Source organism: Microcaecilia unicolor, chromosome 9, assembly GCF_901765095.1.
Source record: "Microcaecilia unicolor chromosome 9, aMicUni1.1, whole genome shotgun sequence".
NCBI classification, from domain to species: Eukaryota; Metazoa; Chordata; class Amphibia; order Gymnophiona; family Siphonopidae; genus Microcaecilia; species Microcaecilia unicolor.
In genome coordinates, this window is record NC_044039.1 from 145,538,751 (window position 1) to 145,552,338 (window position 13,588).

Here is a 13,588-nt window from a genome sequence, read left to right on the forward strand (position 1 = left end):
GGCCCATTTGTAGTCACCTCAGGTCTCTCAGTTTCCATGCTAACTCCCCCCGGGGACGAACATATGGTGGGTGTACTTTATTCAGTGGTGCAACTGCACTCTCCCTTTTACTGTATGAGCAACTGCTAAGCCTGCATACTGAAACCAACAGTTAACATGCAATGTACTGCTTCTAAAACAGTCAATAGTAATCCAACTTCTAACAGAAACAATTTGGAATCCATGCCCTGTAAGGCTGTAGTGCCTCCATCACTCCTCCATAGGTCATTTATGAATCCCAAGGCGCCTTCACGATCAGTGCTCCTCTAGAGAACTCAAAGGCCTGCGCTTGTTCCACGGCAGTGAAGGTCTTTGTCTCCGCCTGGTAAGTTACTCGCAGTTTCACCGGATATTGTAAGGCGAATCTAATCTTCTTTTCAAACAACTTCGTACAAATCGGGGAAAACTTCCTTCGGTGCATCGCCACTGCCGCAGAGTAGTCCTGAAAGCAGAGCACTTTTTTGTTTCCATAGCGCAGCTCCCGGTCCTTCCTCAAGGCCTGCAATATAGCCTCTTTATGTGCGAAATTCAATAAACGGCAGATCACCACTCACGGCCTCGCATTGTCTGAGTGCTTGGGTCCCACCCGATGCGCTCTTTCCACCTGAATGGCACCGAGATCCTCCGGGAGCTGCAGCTGTTCTGATAACCAGGTTTCTATAAAAACTCTTAGGTTAGTAGTGTCTATAGCCTCAGGCAACCCCACGAATCTCAGATTGTTTCTACGAGACCTGTTCTCAAGGTCTTCCAGCTTCTCTTCGTAGGCCTCCACTTGGGTTCTGAGTTTCTTATTTTCTTCCTCTATTTTTTGCACTTTATCCTCCAGGGCCCCATGTCGCTGCTGGAAGTCCGCCAGCTCCTTGTTTATCTGTCCCAAATTTTCCTGGACCAGAGATAATTTATTGTCGATGGGCCCCAGACGCTTATCTAACAGCGGCTCCATGGCGCTCGTCACCTCCGCTACCACCTCCGCCACCCACACCGAACTCACAGTGTGCGCGGGCGGGCTCGGCGGAGCCGCCATTTTCTCCTCACCGCCTCGCGTCTTTTCTTTGTCTCTACGGAGACTCTTCGCCGCCATAAGGTTTTGCGTCATTTTGGCCAACTTAAATTCTTCACCGTAAGTTCCTGAGCTGTAGGTGTGGATTTGGTGGTTCGCTACGAGCTGTTCCCCAGTTTTTGAGGGTTTAGCGGGTAAGCTGGAAGGAGCGGGAGTTTCAGCAGCCGCTCCTGTTCATGGCGTCACGTGACCCTCCATATCTCATTTTTTATGTATTTTTAATGTACTGTAATCCACCCTAAACTAAAATTGTGAAATTTAAAAACCAATTAAAGATTAAATAAAATTAAATAAAGTCTCATTAAATTTAAACATCTGTTCTGAACAGAACATGTTATTTTTCTAACACATGCCTGGAGATGGGACTAATTTCAAGAATTTATTTCACTAGCATCTTACACGGACTGTCCACCCTGCCTGGACGATTGTACAAAAGGCACCCCATCTTAAAAGCAGCCAGGGAGATCTGGAAGCGGATCTGTAGGCATTTGGCCTTTTCAGCTAGAACGACTCCATTTCTTGCCTTGTGTGACAACCCTGATTTCACGCCGGGACAGAGAAGGTGTCCTTTTACACGTTGGAAGCAACAAGGGATGCTGTACTTACTTCAATTGGTAGATCTCGAGGTGTCGACCAAAGTCTTTACGGAAGGACAGTCACTTGCCTCCCTCGGACATTTTTCCACATATGCAAGCTCGACATTATGTCCTCTCTCTATGTTGGACTGACTTGACAGATGATATCCAAGACTCAATAATGGACACTTCACCTTGGGAGCCCAACTTATGGTCCCCGCTGAGATTCCATCACAGGCAACACCTAGACTCGTTAACTGATATTGACTATGTTAAGCTGGCTTGACAAAGGAATGCAGAACTAAATCTTTCCCTCACTGGAGATCAGATGCAAGATTATATCCGCAATAGCAGGGCATACTCTGAGTGTTACCCACAAAGGAACTTTGCATAAATTTGCATTACGCCTATATGTTGTGCCCAATCGAGTATACAAGGCGGGCATAATCCCTTCCAAGCACTGCCCTAAATGTCAAAGTCCAAGAGACGCATTTAGATCATATGTTTGGAACATGCCCGGTTATTCAGACTTTCTGGCATACTCTTCATCAAAACTTTGCTAAACTTTGGGACACTTCTACGATTTGGGGCCTATTCACTGGAATCCAAAGCCTGAAAAGGAAAAAATCATTTTCTAAAACATCTAGCACTCTTTGCTTCAAGGCAATATTGCAGAATTGGTGCAGTCCTTCTGGACATACTGTACAACAATGGAGAGCTTTGATGATGCAGGATCTTCGCCTAGAACATCTCCAGATACTGGATATCTCAAAAGGGCTTCAGCCCCTTTTCAAGCCAGCTGGGCCCCATTTTGGGACACTAACCCCCAGAGCCAGAATTCTATTATTAATCTCTGAATTGTCATTGAAGACTATGTTACGTAAAAGTGTCTTGGTATGGTAATGGTAAGGGGGGTGGAGGAGTTCAGTGTTAGGGGGAAGGAGGAAGCTTTTGGGGGAGGGGAGGGGGGATTTTCTAATTACTAATTCAGAGCAATTATTCATATTTGTTTGATGCTCTGAGTTGCCTGCGTCTCATCACCAGTAGTTTCAAGGATGGACTTTGTTACAGTTCTTCGTTAGTTCTCTGAATTCAATAAACAGATTTAAACAAAACATCTATATATCTCAAACAGATATACTTGAGCGTACTAGTCACAGTCAAGAAATACATATTCAAGTATCCAGTAGAGTTGAGCAGTCTCTACTACATATTTCTTTAGTATAAATTCCCCCAACTCATTGCCCATTTCCTACTGGTAGCAAGGCAACATAATTTCTTTTTCATAAAATTAAAAGCAACCACCAACGGAAACAATGCTGTTAAAGAATGTCACTGTTAATGCTGAAGAATAAAAATGCATCTTGTATCTTTGCCCTCTACATTCATACCTTCACTTCTCGAATAGAACTGCCAATTGCATCAAAACGCCTTTGTTTCCTTTCCATGTACTTGTCAATTGACTCCATTCTCTTAAAATGAGCCTCATGCAACTTCTTGAAATCTGTGTATTAAAATGTAAAAGAAAGAAAAACCAAAATCTATCTGCACGCTGAAGGAAAAATGAAGGGCCTTATTCACTTGGGTTATTCTTCCATTCAGTGTCTATGGAAAAATAGTCGTCAGTGATTCCCAAAGTTGGCTCCTCAGAACCCTAGGGTTCCTCGATATTAGATTGTAGAAATCTGTTTGTACGAACGTACATATATATTTACATAAATTGAGGACTCCTCTGTGTATGAAAAAATATTTTAGAAATTCCGCCATAGTAAAAACTTTAGGAATCACTGAGCTAAGTGAACAAGGCTCTAAATCAGTAATACAAATCAAACACATGCATTTTTCTTTTCTTGATATATGCAGCTCTTTGCCCTCATTCATGGCTTATTACACTTCCATATACCACCCTTACTGTAGACATCATAGTGTGGTTTACAAATTAACTATTCAAAAGTTGGAAAGGAATGCCATTGATAGGACAGTAAGTAGGATGAAAAATCCACCGATGGGAATCCCTAGCTACCAGTAAGGCTGAAGTTATACAGGAAATAAGACCTGCAACAAGCAAGGCATAACAGAATTATTAATTTCTCTCTCTCTCTCTTTTTTTTTTAAATAATATTTCTCTTAGACTGCCTGGAACACAAAAACAAAGGCCCTATGGGAGCTGGATTCCAAACCCCAAATAAATTCCGAAGGACTGTAATGCTGAATAGAACAAATCTGCTGAGGGAGTCACATGCCTGCCTGCCTGCCTTCCAGCAAGCAGCAGAGGACCTGGGCTCAGAGGAGGACCTGCTATAATCTGCTGTAAAAATTTGCCAGACAGGAATTTTGATTAAAAAATAACATCGGAGGAGTATAGGAAGGACTCAGGAAAATGACTGCCTTCATCCAGAGCAGCTACTCTGCAGCATGCCCACAGAATTCCACAAAACTCCCCGGAGAAAATGCAACTCCGCTGATCCAAAATGACAGAGAACACTGCGATAGTCACCATGGCGGCAAATGAGTGGGCCAAAGAGTTCGAGGATGGTAACAGCAGAACTGGAGGACCGTCTTAACAGGCTGCAGTCAGTGGTCAATGAGATCAATGAAAAATTTGATTCTCAGGCTCAAGAAGGTAGCACAGAGAGTTTCAGAGCGGGAGAATGAAGTACTGCACACGTCTGACCAGTTGGGAGCCCTGCAGAAAGACAGTGGAGCTGCGCAACATTTTGGAAGAACAGGAAAATAGGACAGGAAGAAATAATCCGAGAGTTGTGGGAATGCCAAAGACAGTGTATGATTTTAAGCTCTATAAATTCTTCAACACCTGGCTTCCTGCTCATCTTGAGCCTGGATTGCACAGCCTCTTCCAATGACTGCAAGAGGGCCCACAGAATCGGCAAGCAAAGAGATTCGGACACTACACCCCGAACTACCATTACACGCTTCCTTAACTGGTCAGAGGAGGCTACTTTGAGGGAATACCGAAACTTGGATCGTTTGGATTATGATAATCACAAACTTCTTCTGTTTAACGACTATTTGACAAGGGTAGAACTTCAAAGGAAGGAACTGGTGCCTACTTGCTCATCACTGTACCACCAGGGTATGCGTTTTGCCTTGACTTATCCCGTGAAACTGAAAATATGGCACAATGACCAGGCACCCATCCTTGTTGGAAAAGGAGTGGTGACCTTATTCTTAGATCTTAATGCATTGGATCCGCAAGGCAGTTCGCTCTGCAGGAAGTCCCCTGGGCTCCAGCCATAATCTGGACCAAGCCTAGACCACAAGCTTGCACATGTTTGATAGCAGCTCAGATATGCATTGGAGTTCTGTTTGAATGATTAGTATGCTTGAGATGGATTCGAGGATTGTTTTGATATCACAGCCCATGGGAGTTACTCTGTGGCCTCCACTGTTTGGACTTTTGGTATTGGACAGGAAGGGTTTTTGCTTTCTGGTGCTCATTGTTTCTTATACCAGCAGACACCTGCCTACAAGTGTGAGGAGCATTGCAAACATCAGGGGTGTTGGTTTCTGGCTTGTGCAGTGGGAAGGGGTGATGTTAACTATGGACCTCTATTCTTTTTTTTTTTTTAGTTCCTCCAATTATTTCTGTTTCTTTTTTGTTCTTCCTCTTCTCCGCATGAAGCCCTAATTATTGTTTGTATGCTTTAACTGCCCGTGTTCTGGGTGGGGGGGGGGGGGGCTTCTTTCTCTCAAGATTCTCTCTCACTAGATTCTCTTTTCAAGTTCCTTTTTCTAGGCTCCTCTATACTAAATATCTCCCTAAGTGGTGACAGAGCCCTCTAGGAGAGTGTTTGGGGGTTTTTTTCTTCTTTTTTTCCTTTTCCTACTGCTTGGGCTTTATCCCAGGGATTGGGAACAGCTGAAGGTTAAGATGTTGGCTGTATGGGCCTTATTGGGAAGGGGGTGGGGATGTGGGTGGTTGGAGGATATGTTTGCTGCTTTGGATGATAGGGGGTATAGAGGGAGAGCTTGCAGAGCCCGGTTCTTTGGTATTGGACCTGGGGGGGGGGGGGGGTAGTTCTTGGTTTCATTATGGTTCACAGTTGCTCTATGGTTTGGTTTTTCCTGGGGAGGGACCTATCTTATTTATTTTTCCAACGGTTAGTCTGAAATTGGTTAGCTTAAATGTGGGTCATTATGGCAGGGGAGATCTGGGCTCAAATTCTTTTTGCAATATCTATGCACCCAATGTCTATTGTCACAAATTTTTCTTCAAGTTAGCGGCATCCATGCTGGCCCTTTCGGAATACCAATTATTACTTGGGGGGGGGGGGAGGATTTAAATTATAGCTAATCCTCAAGACTGTAATCCTTCCAGGGTGAGACAGAAAGGTTATGATGGTAAGGGGGTTAAACTTTCTGATGAACCAGTTGGGGGTCCTGGACATATGACGCCTACTGTATCCCCAGGAGAGGGATTACACTTTTTATTCTAATCCTTACCAAGTGTATGCTACACTTGATTATTTTTTGGTTGCCAGATTTTTGCTGTCTTGGATGGTTGTTGTTCAGATTCTGGTTCCTCTGCTGACAGATCATTCTCCGGTCTTGCTAACACTTTCTTCTGTATCGGACCCAACAGACACAAGATGGAAATTTCTTATCTCTCTGTACAGTGATCTGAAGTTCCAGGCCTATTTAAGAGACAAGTGGTTGCTTTATCAGCAAACCACTGCCACCTCAGATATTTTCTCTACCACCTACTAGAAGGCATCTAAAGCAGTCATGAGGAGTGATATTATAGCCTACACTAAGAGGGTGTGTAAGGAGAGAGAGGCAGAGCTGTTGAGACTCTCCAGAGAGCTTTGCTCACTGCGCCATACTCATTTGGCCAGTTTGAATGCTCTGACTAAACAGAAGCTTGCTGAAATCAGAAAGAAAACTGATATATTACTTAATGGCCAGGTGTCTAATTATGGTTATTATCATCACTATAAACTAGCCATTCCCAACCCAGTCATCAGGGCATACCTAGGCCCATGAATAAAGCGAATGCTACATACCTGTAGAAGGTATTCTCCGAGGACAGCAGGCTGATCGTTCTCATTGATGGGTGACGTCCACGGCAGCCCCTCCAATCGGAATCTTCACTAACAAAGGCCTTTGCTAGTCCTTGCGCACCCATGCGCACCGCCCATGCGCGGCCGTCTTCCCGCCCGAAACCGGCTCGTGCCGGCCAGTCTCAAGACAAACAGAAGGGAAGACACAACTCCAAAAGGGGAGGCGGGCGGGTTTGTGAGAACAATCAGCCTGCTGTCCTCGGAGAATACCTTCTACAGGTATGTAGCATTCGCTTTCTCCGAGGACAAGCAGGCTGCTTGTTCTCCCTGATGGGGTATCCCTAGCCCCCAGGCTCACTCAAAACAACAAACATGGTCAATTGGGCCTCGCAACGGCGAGGACATAACTGAGATTGACCTAACAATTTATCCAACTAACTGAGAGTGTAGCCTGGAACAGAAAAAACATGGGCCTAGGGGGGTGGAGTTGGATTCTAAACCCCGAACAGATTCTGAAGCACTGACTGCCCGAACCGACTGTCGCGTCGGGTATCCTGCTGCAGGCAGTAATGAGATGTGAATGTGTGGACAGATGACCACGTCGCAGCTTTGCAAATCTCTTCAATAGTGGCTGACTTCAAGTGGGCTACCGACGCTGCCATGGCTCTAACATTATGAGCCGTGACATGACCCTCAAGAGCCAGCCCAGCCTGGGCGTAAGTGAAGGAAATGCAATCTGCTAGCCAATTGGATATGGTGCGTTTCCCCACAGCCACTCCCCTCCTGTTGGGATCAAAAGAAACAAACAATTGGGCGGACTGTCTGTTGGGCTGTGTCTGCTCCAGATAGAAGGCCAATGCTCTCTTGCAGTCCAATGTGTGCAGCTGACGTTCAGCAGGGCAGGAATGAGGACGGGGAAAGAATGTTGGCAAGACAATTGACTGGTTCAGATGGAACTCCGACACAACCTTTGGCAAGAACTTAGGGTGAGTGCGGAGGACTACTCTGTTATGATGAAATTTGGTGTAAGGGGCCTGGGCTACCAGGGCCTGAAGCTCACTGACTCTACGAGCTGAAGTAACTGCCACCAAGAAAATGACCTTCCAGGTCAAGTACTTCAGATGGCAGGAGTTCAGTGGCTCAAAAGAAGGTTTCATCAGTTGGGTGAGAACGACATTGAGATCCCATGACACTGTAGGAGGCTTGACAGGGGGCTTTGACAAAAGCAAACCTCTCATGAAGCGAACAACTAAAGGCTGTCCTGAGATCGGCTTACCTTCCACACGGTAATGGTATGCACTGATTGCACTAAGGTGGACCCTTACAGAGTTGGTCTTGAGACCAGACTCAGACAAGTGCAGAAGGTATTCAAGCAGGGTCTGTGTAGGACAAGAGCGAGGATCTAGGGCCTTGCTGTCATACCAGACAGCAAACCTCCTCCATAGAAAGAAGTAACTCCTCTTAGTGGAATATTTCCTGGAAGCAAGCAAGATGCGGGAGACACCCTCGGACAGACCCAAAGAGGCAAAGTCTACGCTCTCAACATCCAGGCCGTGAGAGCCAGAGACCGGAGGTTGGGATGCAGAAGCGCCCCTTCGTCCTGTGTGATGAGGGTCGGAAAACACTCCAATCTCCACGGTACTTCGGAGGACAACTCCAGAAGAAGAGGGAACCAGATCTGACGCGGCCAAAAAGGAGCAATCAGAATCATGGTGCCTCGGTCTTGCTTGAGTTTCAACAAAGTCTTCCCCACCAGAGGTATGGGAGGATAAGCATACAGCAGACCCTCCCCCCAGTCCAGGAGGAAGGCATCCAATGCCAGTCTGCCGTGGGCCTGAAGCCTGGAACAGGTGAGTCCGCAATCCGCTGCTGGATCCTATTCTCCAGGTTGGAGGCACGCAGCCATGAGAATCTGCGCATCACCACACCTTGAGCAGCGGCCCTGGACGCAACATCAAAGGTGTCATACACCCCTCTGGCCAGGAATTTTCTGCACACCTTCAGCTGCCTGACCACTTCCTGAAATGGCTTGGCTTGCTCAGGAGGGAGCTTGTCCACCAAGCCCGCCAACTGCCGCACATTGTTCCGCATGTGGTTGCTCGTGTAGAGCTGGTAGGACTGGATTTTGGCCACGAGCATTGAAGAATGGTAGGCCTTCCTCCCAAAGGAGTCTAAGGTTCTAGAGTCCTTGCCCGGGGGCGCCGAAGCATGCTCCCTAGAACTCTTAGCCTTCTTTAGGGCCAAATCCACAACTCCAGAGTCGTGAGGCAACTGAGTGCGCATCAGCTCTGGGTCCCCATGGATCCGGTACTGGGACTCGATCTTCTTGGGAATGTGGGGATTACTTAGTGGCTTGGTCCAGTTCGCCAGCAATGTCTTTTTGAGGACATGATGCATGGGTACTGTGGACGCTTCCTTAGGTGGAGAAGGATAGTCCAGGAGCTCAAACATTTCAGCCCTGGGCTCGTCCTCCACAACCACCGGGAAGGGGATGGCCGTAGACATCTCCCGGACAAAGGCCGCAAAAGACAGACTCTCGGGAGGAGAAAGCTGCCTTTCAGGGGAGGGAAAGGGATCAGAAGGAAGACCCTCAGACTCCTCGTCAGAGAAATATCTGATGTCCTCCTCCTCTTCCCACGAGGCCTCACCTTCGGTATCAGACACAAGTTCACGGACCTGTGTCTGAAGCCGTGCCCGGCTCGACTCCATGGAACCACGGCCACGGTGGGAGCGTCGAGAGGTAGACTCCCTCGCCCGCACCGGCGAAGCTCCCTCCGCCGACGTCGTCGGGGAGCCTTCCTGGGAGGCGACCGCAGTCGGTACCGCACGCGGCACCGATGTCGGAGACCTCATCCCGGGCAAGGGGCCAGCCGGCGCCTCACTCGACGGTACCGGTGGCGCAAGCACCCCCGGTACCGGAGGGGAAGGGCGCAACAGCTCTCCCAGAATCTCTGGAAGAACGGCCCGGAGACTCTCGTGCAGAGCGGCTGTGGAGAAAGACGTGGAAGCCGATGCAGGTGTCGATGTCAGAGTCTGTTCCGGGCGTGGAGGCTGTTCCGGGCTGTCCATAGTGGAGCGCATCGACACCTCCTGAACAGAGGGTGAGCGGTCCTCTCGGTGCCGATGCCTACTGGGTGCCAACTCCCTCGGCGACCCAGAGCTCTCGGTGCCGATACGGGAAGGGGACCGGTGTCGATGCTTCTTCGACTTCTTGGGACGAAGCATGTCACCGGAGCTTCCCGGCACCGACGAGGAAGACGTAGAATCCAGCCGTCGCTTCCTCGGGGCAGAGGCCGAAGAAGGTCGGTTTCGGGGGGGCTGTACCGCAGGAGCCCTCAGGGTACCACCCGAAGGCTCACCGCCACCAGCAGGGGAATGGACAGCCCTCACCTGCACTCCAGTCAAAGCACCACCGTCCGACGACATCAGCAGAAGTGGAGGTCCCGGTACCACCGATGCCAACGCAGCCTTCCGATGACTCAGATGCACTCACGGCCGAGGACGAAGGTCTAGACGCTGTCGACGTCGATGCACTCGATACTCCCGGTGCCGATGCTGACGAAGAGACCGAGAACAAAACGTTCCACTGGGCCAATCTCGCTACCTGAGTTCGCTTTTATAAAAGGGCGCACAGACTACAGGCCTGCGGGCGGTGCCCAGCCCCCAGACACTGAAGACACGACGCGTGCCTGTCAGTGAGCGAGATTACCCGGGCGCACTGGGTGCACTTCTTGAAGGCGCTGGGAGACTTCGATGACATGGGCGGAAAAATCGCGCCGGCGAAATCAAAACTCGTAATTGCGGCAGGCACCAAAAAGAGGGGGAGAAAAAAATTCGACCCGAGGCCTGAAGAGGGCCTACCCCGAAGACGAAAGAAAACTTACCGGGGCAAAAACGGGAAATAGCGGAAAAGGAAAAAGACCGAAAAGGTCCTCTTCCGAAATCCTTTTTTTTTTTTTTTTTTTTTTTAAACGCGAAAGTCAAAAAGAGACGCGCGAGGTCGACTTAAGGGGCGCGAACGGCGTAACACGACCGTACCGAGCGCGGACAAAAGAAGACTGGCCGGCACGAGCCGGTTTCGGGCGGGAGGACTAGCAAAGGCCTTTGCTAGTGAAGATTCCGATTGGAGGGGCTGCCGTGGACGTCACCCATCAGTGAGAACAAGCAGCCTGCTTGTCCTCGGAGAATGATTTTAACTACATGTTACAGATCACTATCAGATCAGTAATTTCACATTTGAGTTCTTTCAGTACCCTGGTATGTAAACAATCTGGTCCAGGTAATTTATCCCTCTAACTTGTACATTTGGTTCAATACATCTTCCAAGTTCACCGAGATTTTTCAGTTCCTCTGCATCATCACCCTTGAAAAACATTTCCAGTACAGGTAGATCTCTTACATCTTCTTCTGTAAAAACCAAAGCAAAGCAAAGAATTCATTCAATCTCTCTGCTATGGGCCTTCTCCTCCCCGAGTGCCCCTTTTGGTCCTTCATGATCTAATGGCCCCACAGATTACCTCACAGGTTTTCTACTTCCTATGCACCTGAAATAGGTGTTACTGTGAGTTTTTGTCTCCATCGCAAGTTTATCATATCCTCTTTTAGCCTTCTTTACCAATGCTTTTTATCTAGTTTGACAGTGCTTATGTTGCTTCTCATTTTCTTCATTTGGATCCTTTACCCATTCTTTGAAGGATGTTCTTTTGGGTGTAATAGCCTCTTTCACTTCATCTTTTAACTATGCTGGCAATCATTTGATCTTCTTTCCACCTTTTTCTTAATATGTGGAATACATCTGTTCTGGGTTTCCAAAATAAACATAAAAGAGTAGCCATACTGGGTCAGACCAATGGTCCATCTAGCCCAGTATCCTGTTTTCCAAACAGTGGCCAAGCCAGGTCACAATTACCTGGCAGAAACCCAAATCATGGCAACACTCCATACTGTAAGTCCCAGGGCAAGCAGTTGCTTCCCATGTCTGTCTCAATAGCAGACTATAGACTTTTCCTCCAGGATTTTGTCCAAACCTTTTTTAAACCCAGATACTCTAACCGCTGCATTGTTAAAGTCCAAGCATTAAGTCCATGCTTGCTTTAAAGTTCTAACCTTTGCAGCTAAAACTTTTAGCTTCTTTTTAACCATTTTCCTAATTTTGTCGTAGTAGCCCTTTTGAAAAATAAATGCTGCTACAGTAGATTTAATTAATGACTTCACTAGAATTTATTCTCAATTGGAGGATGAGAAAAGAATTCAATAGCAAGAAACCAATTTTCCTTTATCTAGAGGCAGAATTCTCCCAGACTCATTCTGGAAAGGTGTATCCCCCCCTTTGTTGCTAAATTTAGATGCAGATGACAACTACAACTAGAGTTTTTGGTAGTGGAATATTTAAATCAAACTGCCCACTGACCTTATGTCCTTTTTCTAAGAAAAAGATTAATCTATGGGTCAATGAATCATTACTTAGTATGAAAAGAGAATGCAGGCGACTTGAACATCATCAATGGAGGAAGAGTCAAGATGTTGATTTGAAGCTGGTTTAGAAAGAATCAGTCGATGCTTAGAAGATCCAGTTATCCTCTACAAAGAAGGAATATTATTCCCATCAGATTGGTGAGGAAAGCACAGATCTTAGCAAAGTTTTAAATATTTTTTCATATCACTTAGGTAAAATCCTTGTTTACTTCATAATCTTTCAATGAAGACCCATTACTACCTATAAATTTAGCTGATTTTTATCAATCAAAAATTTTAAAATTGAGGGATAATATGATGATAAATACAGATACAGAAGACCCCTTTGAAGTTACATTATCTCTTGAATTTGATATTTCATCTTCCCTACAGATCAATTTGGGATCGTTTCTCTACAACACAAGCTACTAGTTTCATATTATTAACGAATTTCTCAAAATCATACTGTCCTTTAGATGTTTGTCCTTCACACACTCATCAGCAACATCGCCATTTATCATCTAGTTAACTACAGTATTATCAGAACAATTCCAACAAGGTTTGTTCCCAGATTATTGGGACAAATTGTTTTAAATCTCTATATCTAAAGATTCTTCTATAGGCTGTTCTGAATCTTTGAATTTCAGGCCATTCACTAGCATTCCTCTAAGAATATTGAAAGCATTGTTGCTACTCAATTGAGCAATTTTCTACAGACTCACAACATCTTATCAGATAATCAGCCTTTCGGAAAGGCTTTAGTACAGAAACCTTAGTGGGAGCATTATTATCGGTTATAAGAATGCAACTGGCATTAGGTCGTCAAGTGATGATGTCACAATATTATTTGTGTTTGATCTCAGACCATGATCTGTTGCTTCCTCTACTAAGTGTAACAGGCATTTCGAGTTGTGTTCTGTCTTGGTCTGAAGACTTTCTACAAAAAAGATCATACCAAGTGAATTGGGCAGGTGACTATTCTGTTCCTTTGCAGATGAAATGTGGCATACCCAAGGATTCCCCACTTTCTTCTATCCTCTAATATCATCATGACCACTTTTAATAAGGTATGGTTAGAGATGGATTATCTATTTACACCTATGCAGATGACATCAATGCTTCCCTTCAAGTCCTCTTTAAAAGAGATCATGCCCCTGGTTCAAGAGTGTTTTGATACAGCTGAAAAATGGACATCAAATATTCATCTACAACTAAATATGGAAAAGACAAAATTCATCTCGTGTGTTATCAGTTTCATCTAATAACATTAAATGGCATAGAATTTGACATTGGTCTTTCCTCATGTAAACTGGGGGAAGGGGGTAAATACTAGATGCCAAACTGAAATCTTCTGCCCAGTATGTGGCGGCAGTGGGGGCCAAAGGCAAACAGGATGCTAGAAATTATTAGGAGAGGGATGCAAAATAAGACCAGAAATA

At 46.2% G+C, this 13,588-nt stretch overlaps 1 protein-coding gene across 1 annotated transcript in view; it reads right to left on the reverse strand.

The window, feature by feature from the left end:
• NUSAP1 (nucleolar and spindle associated protein 1) overlaps window positions 1–13,588 on the reverse strand; it is a 268,127-nt gene that overhangs the window by 153,528 nt on the left and 101,011 nt on the right. The window contains 1 exon segment of the mRNA XM_030214927.1: window positions 3,066–3,178. Within this exon segment, the coding sequence (XP_030070787.1) occupies window positions 3,066–3,178 (113 nt within the window).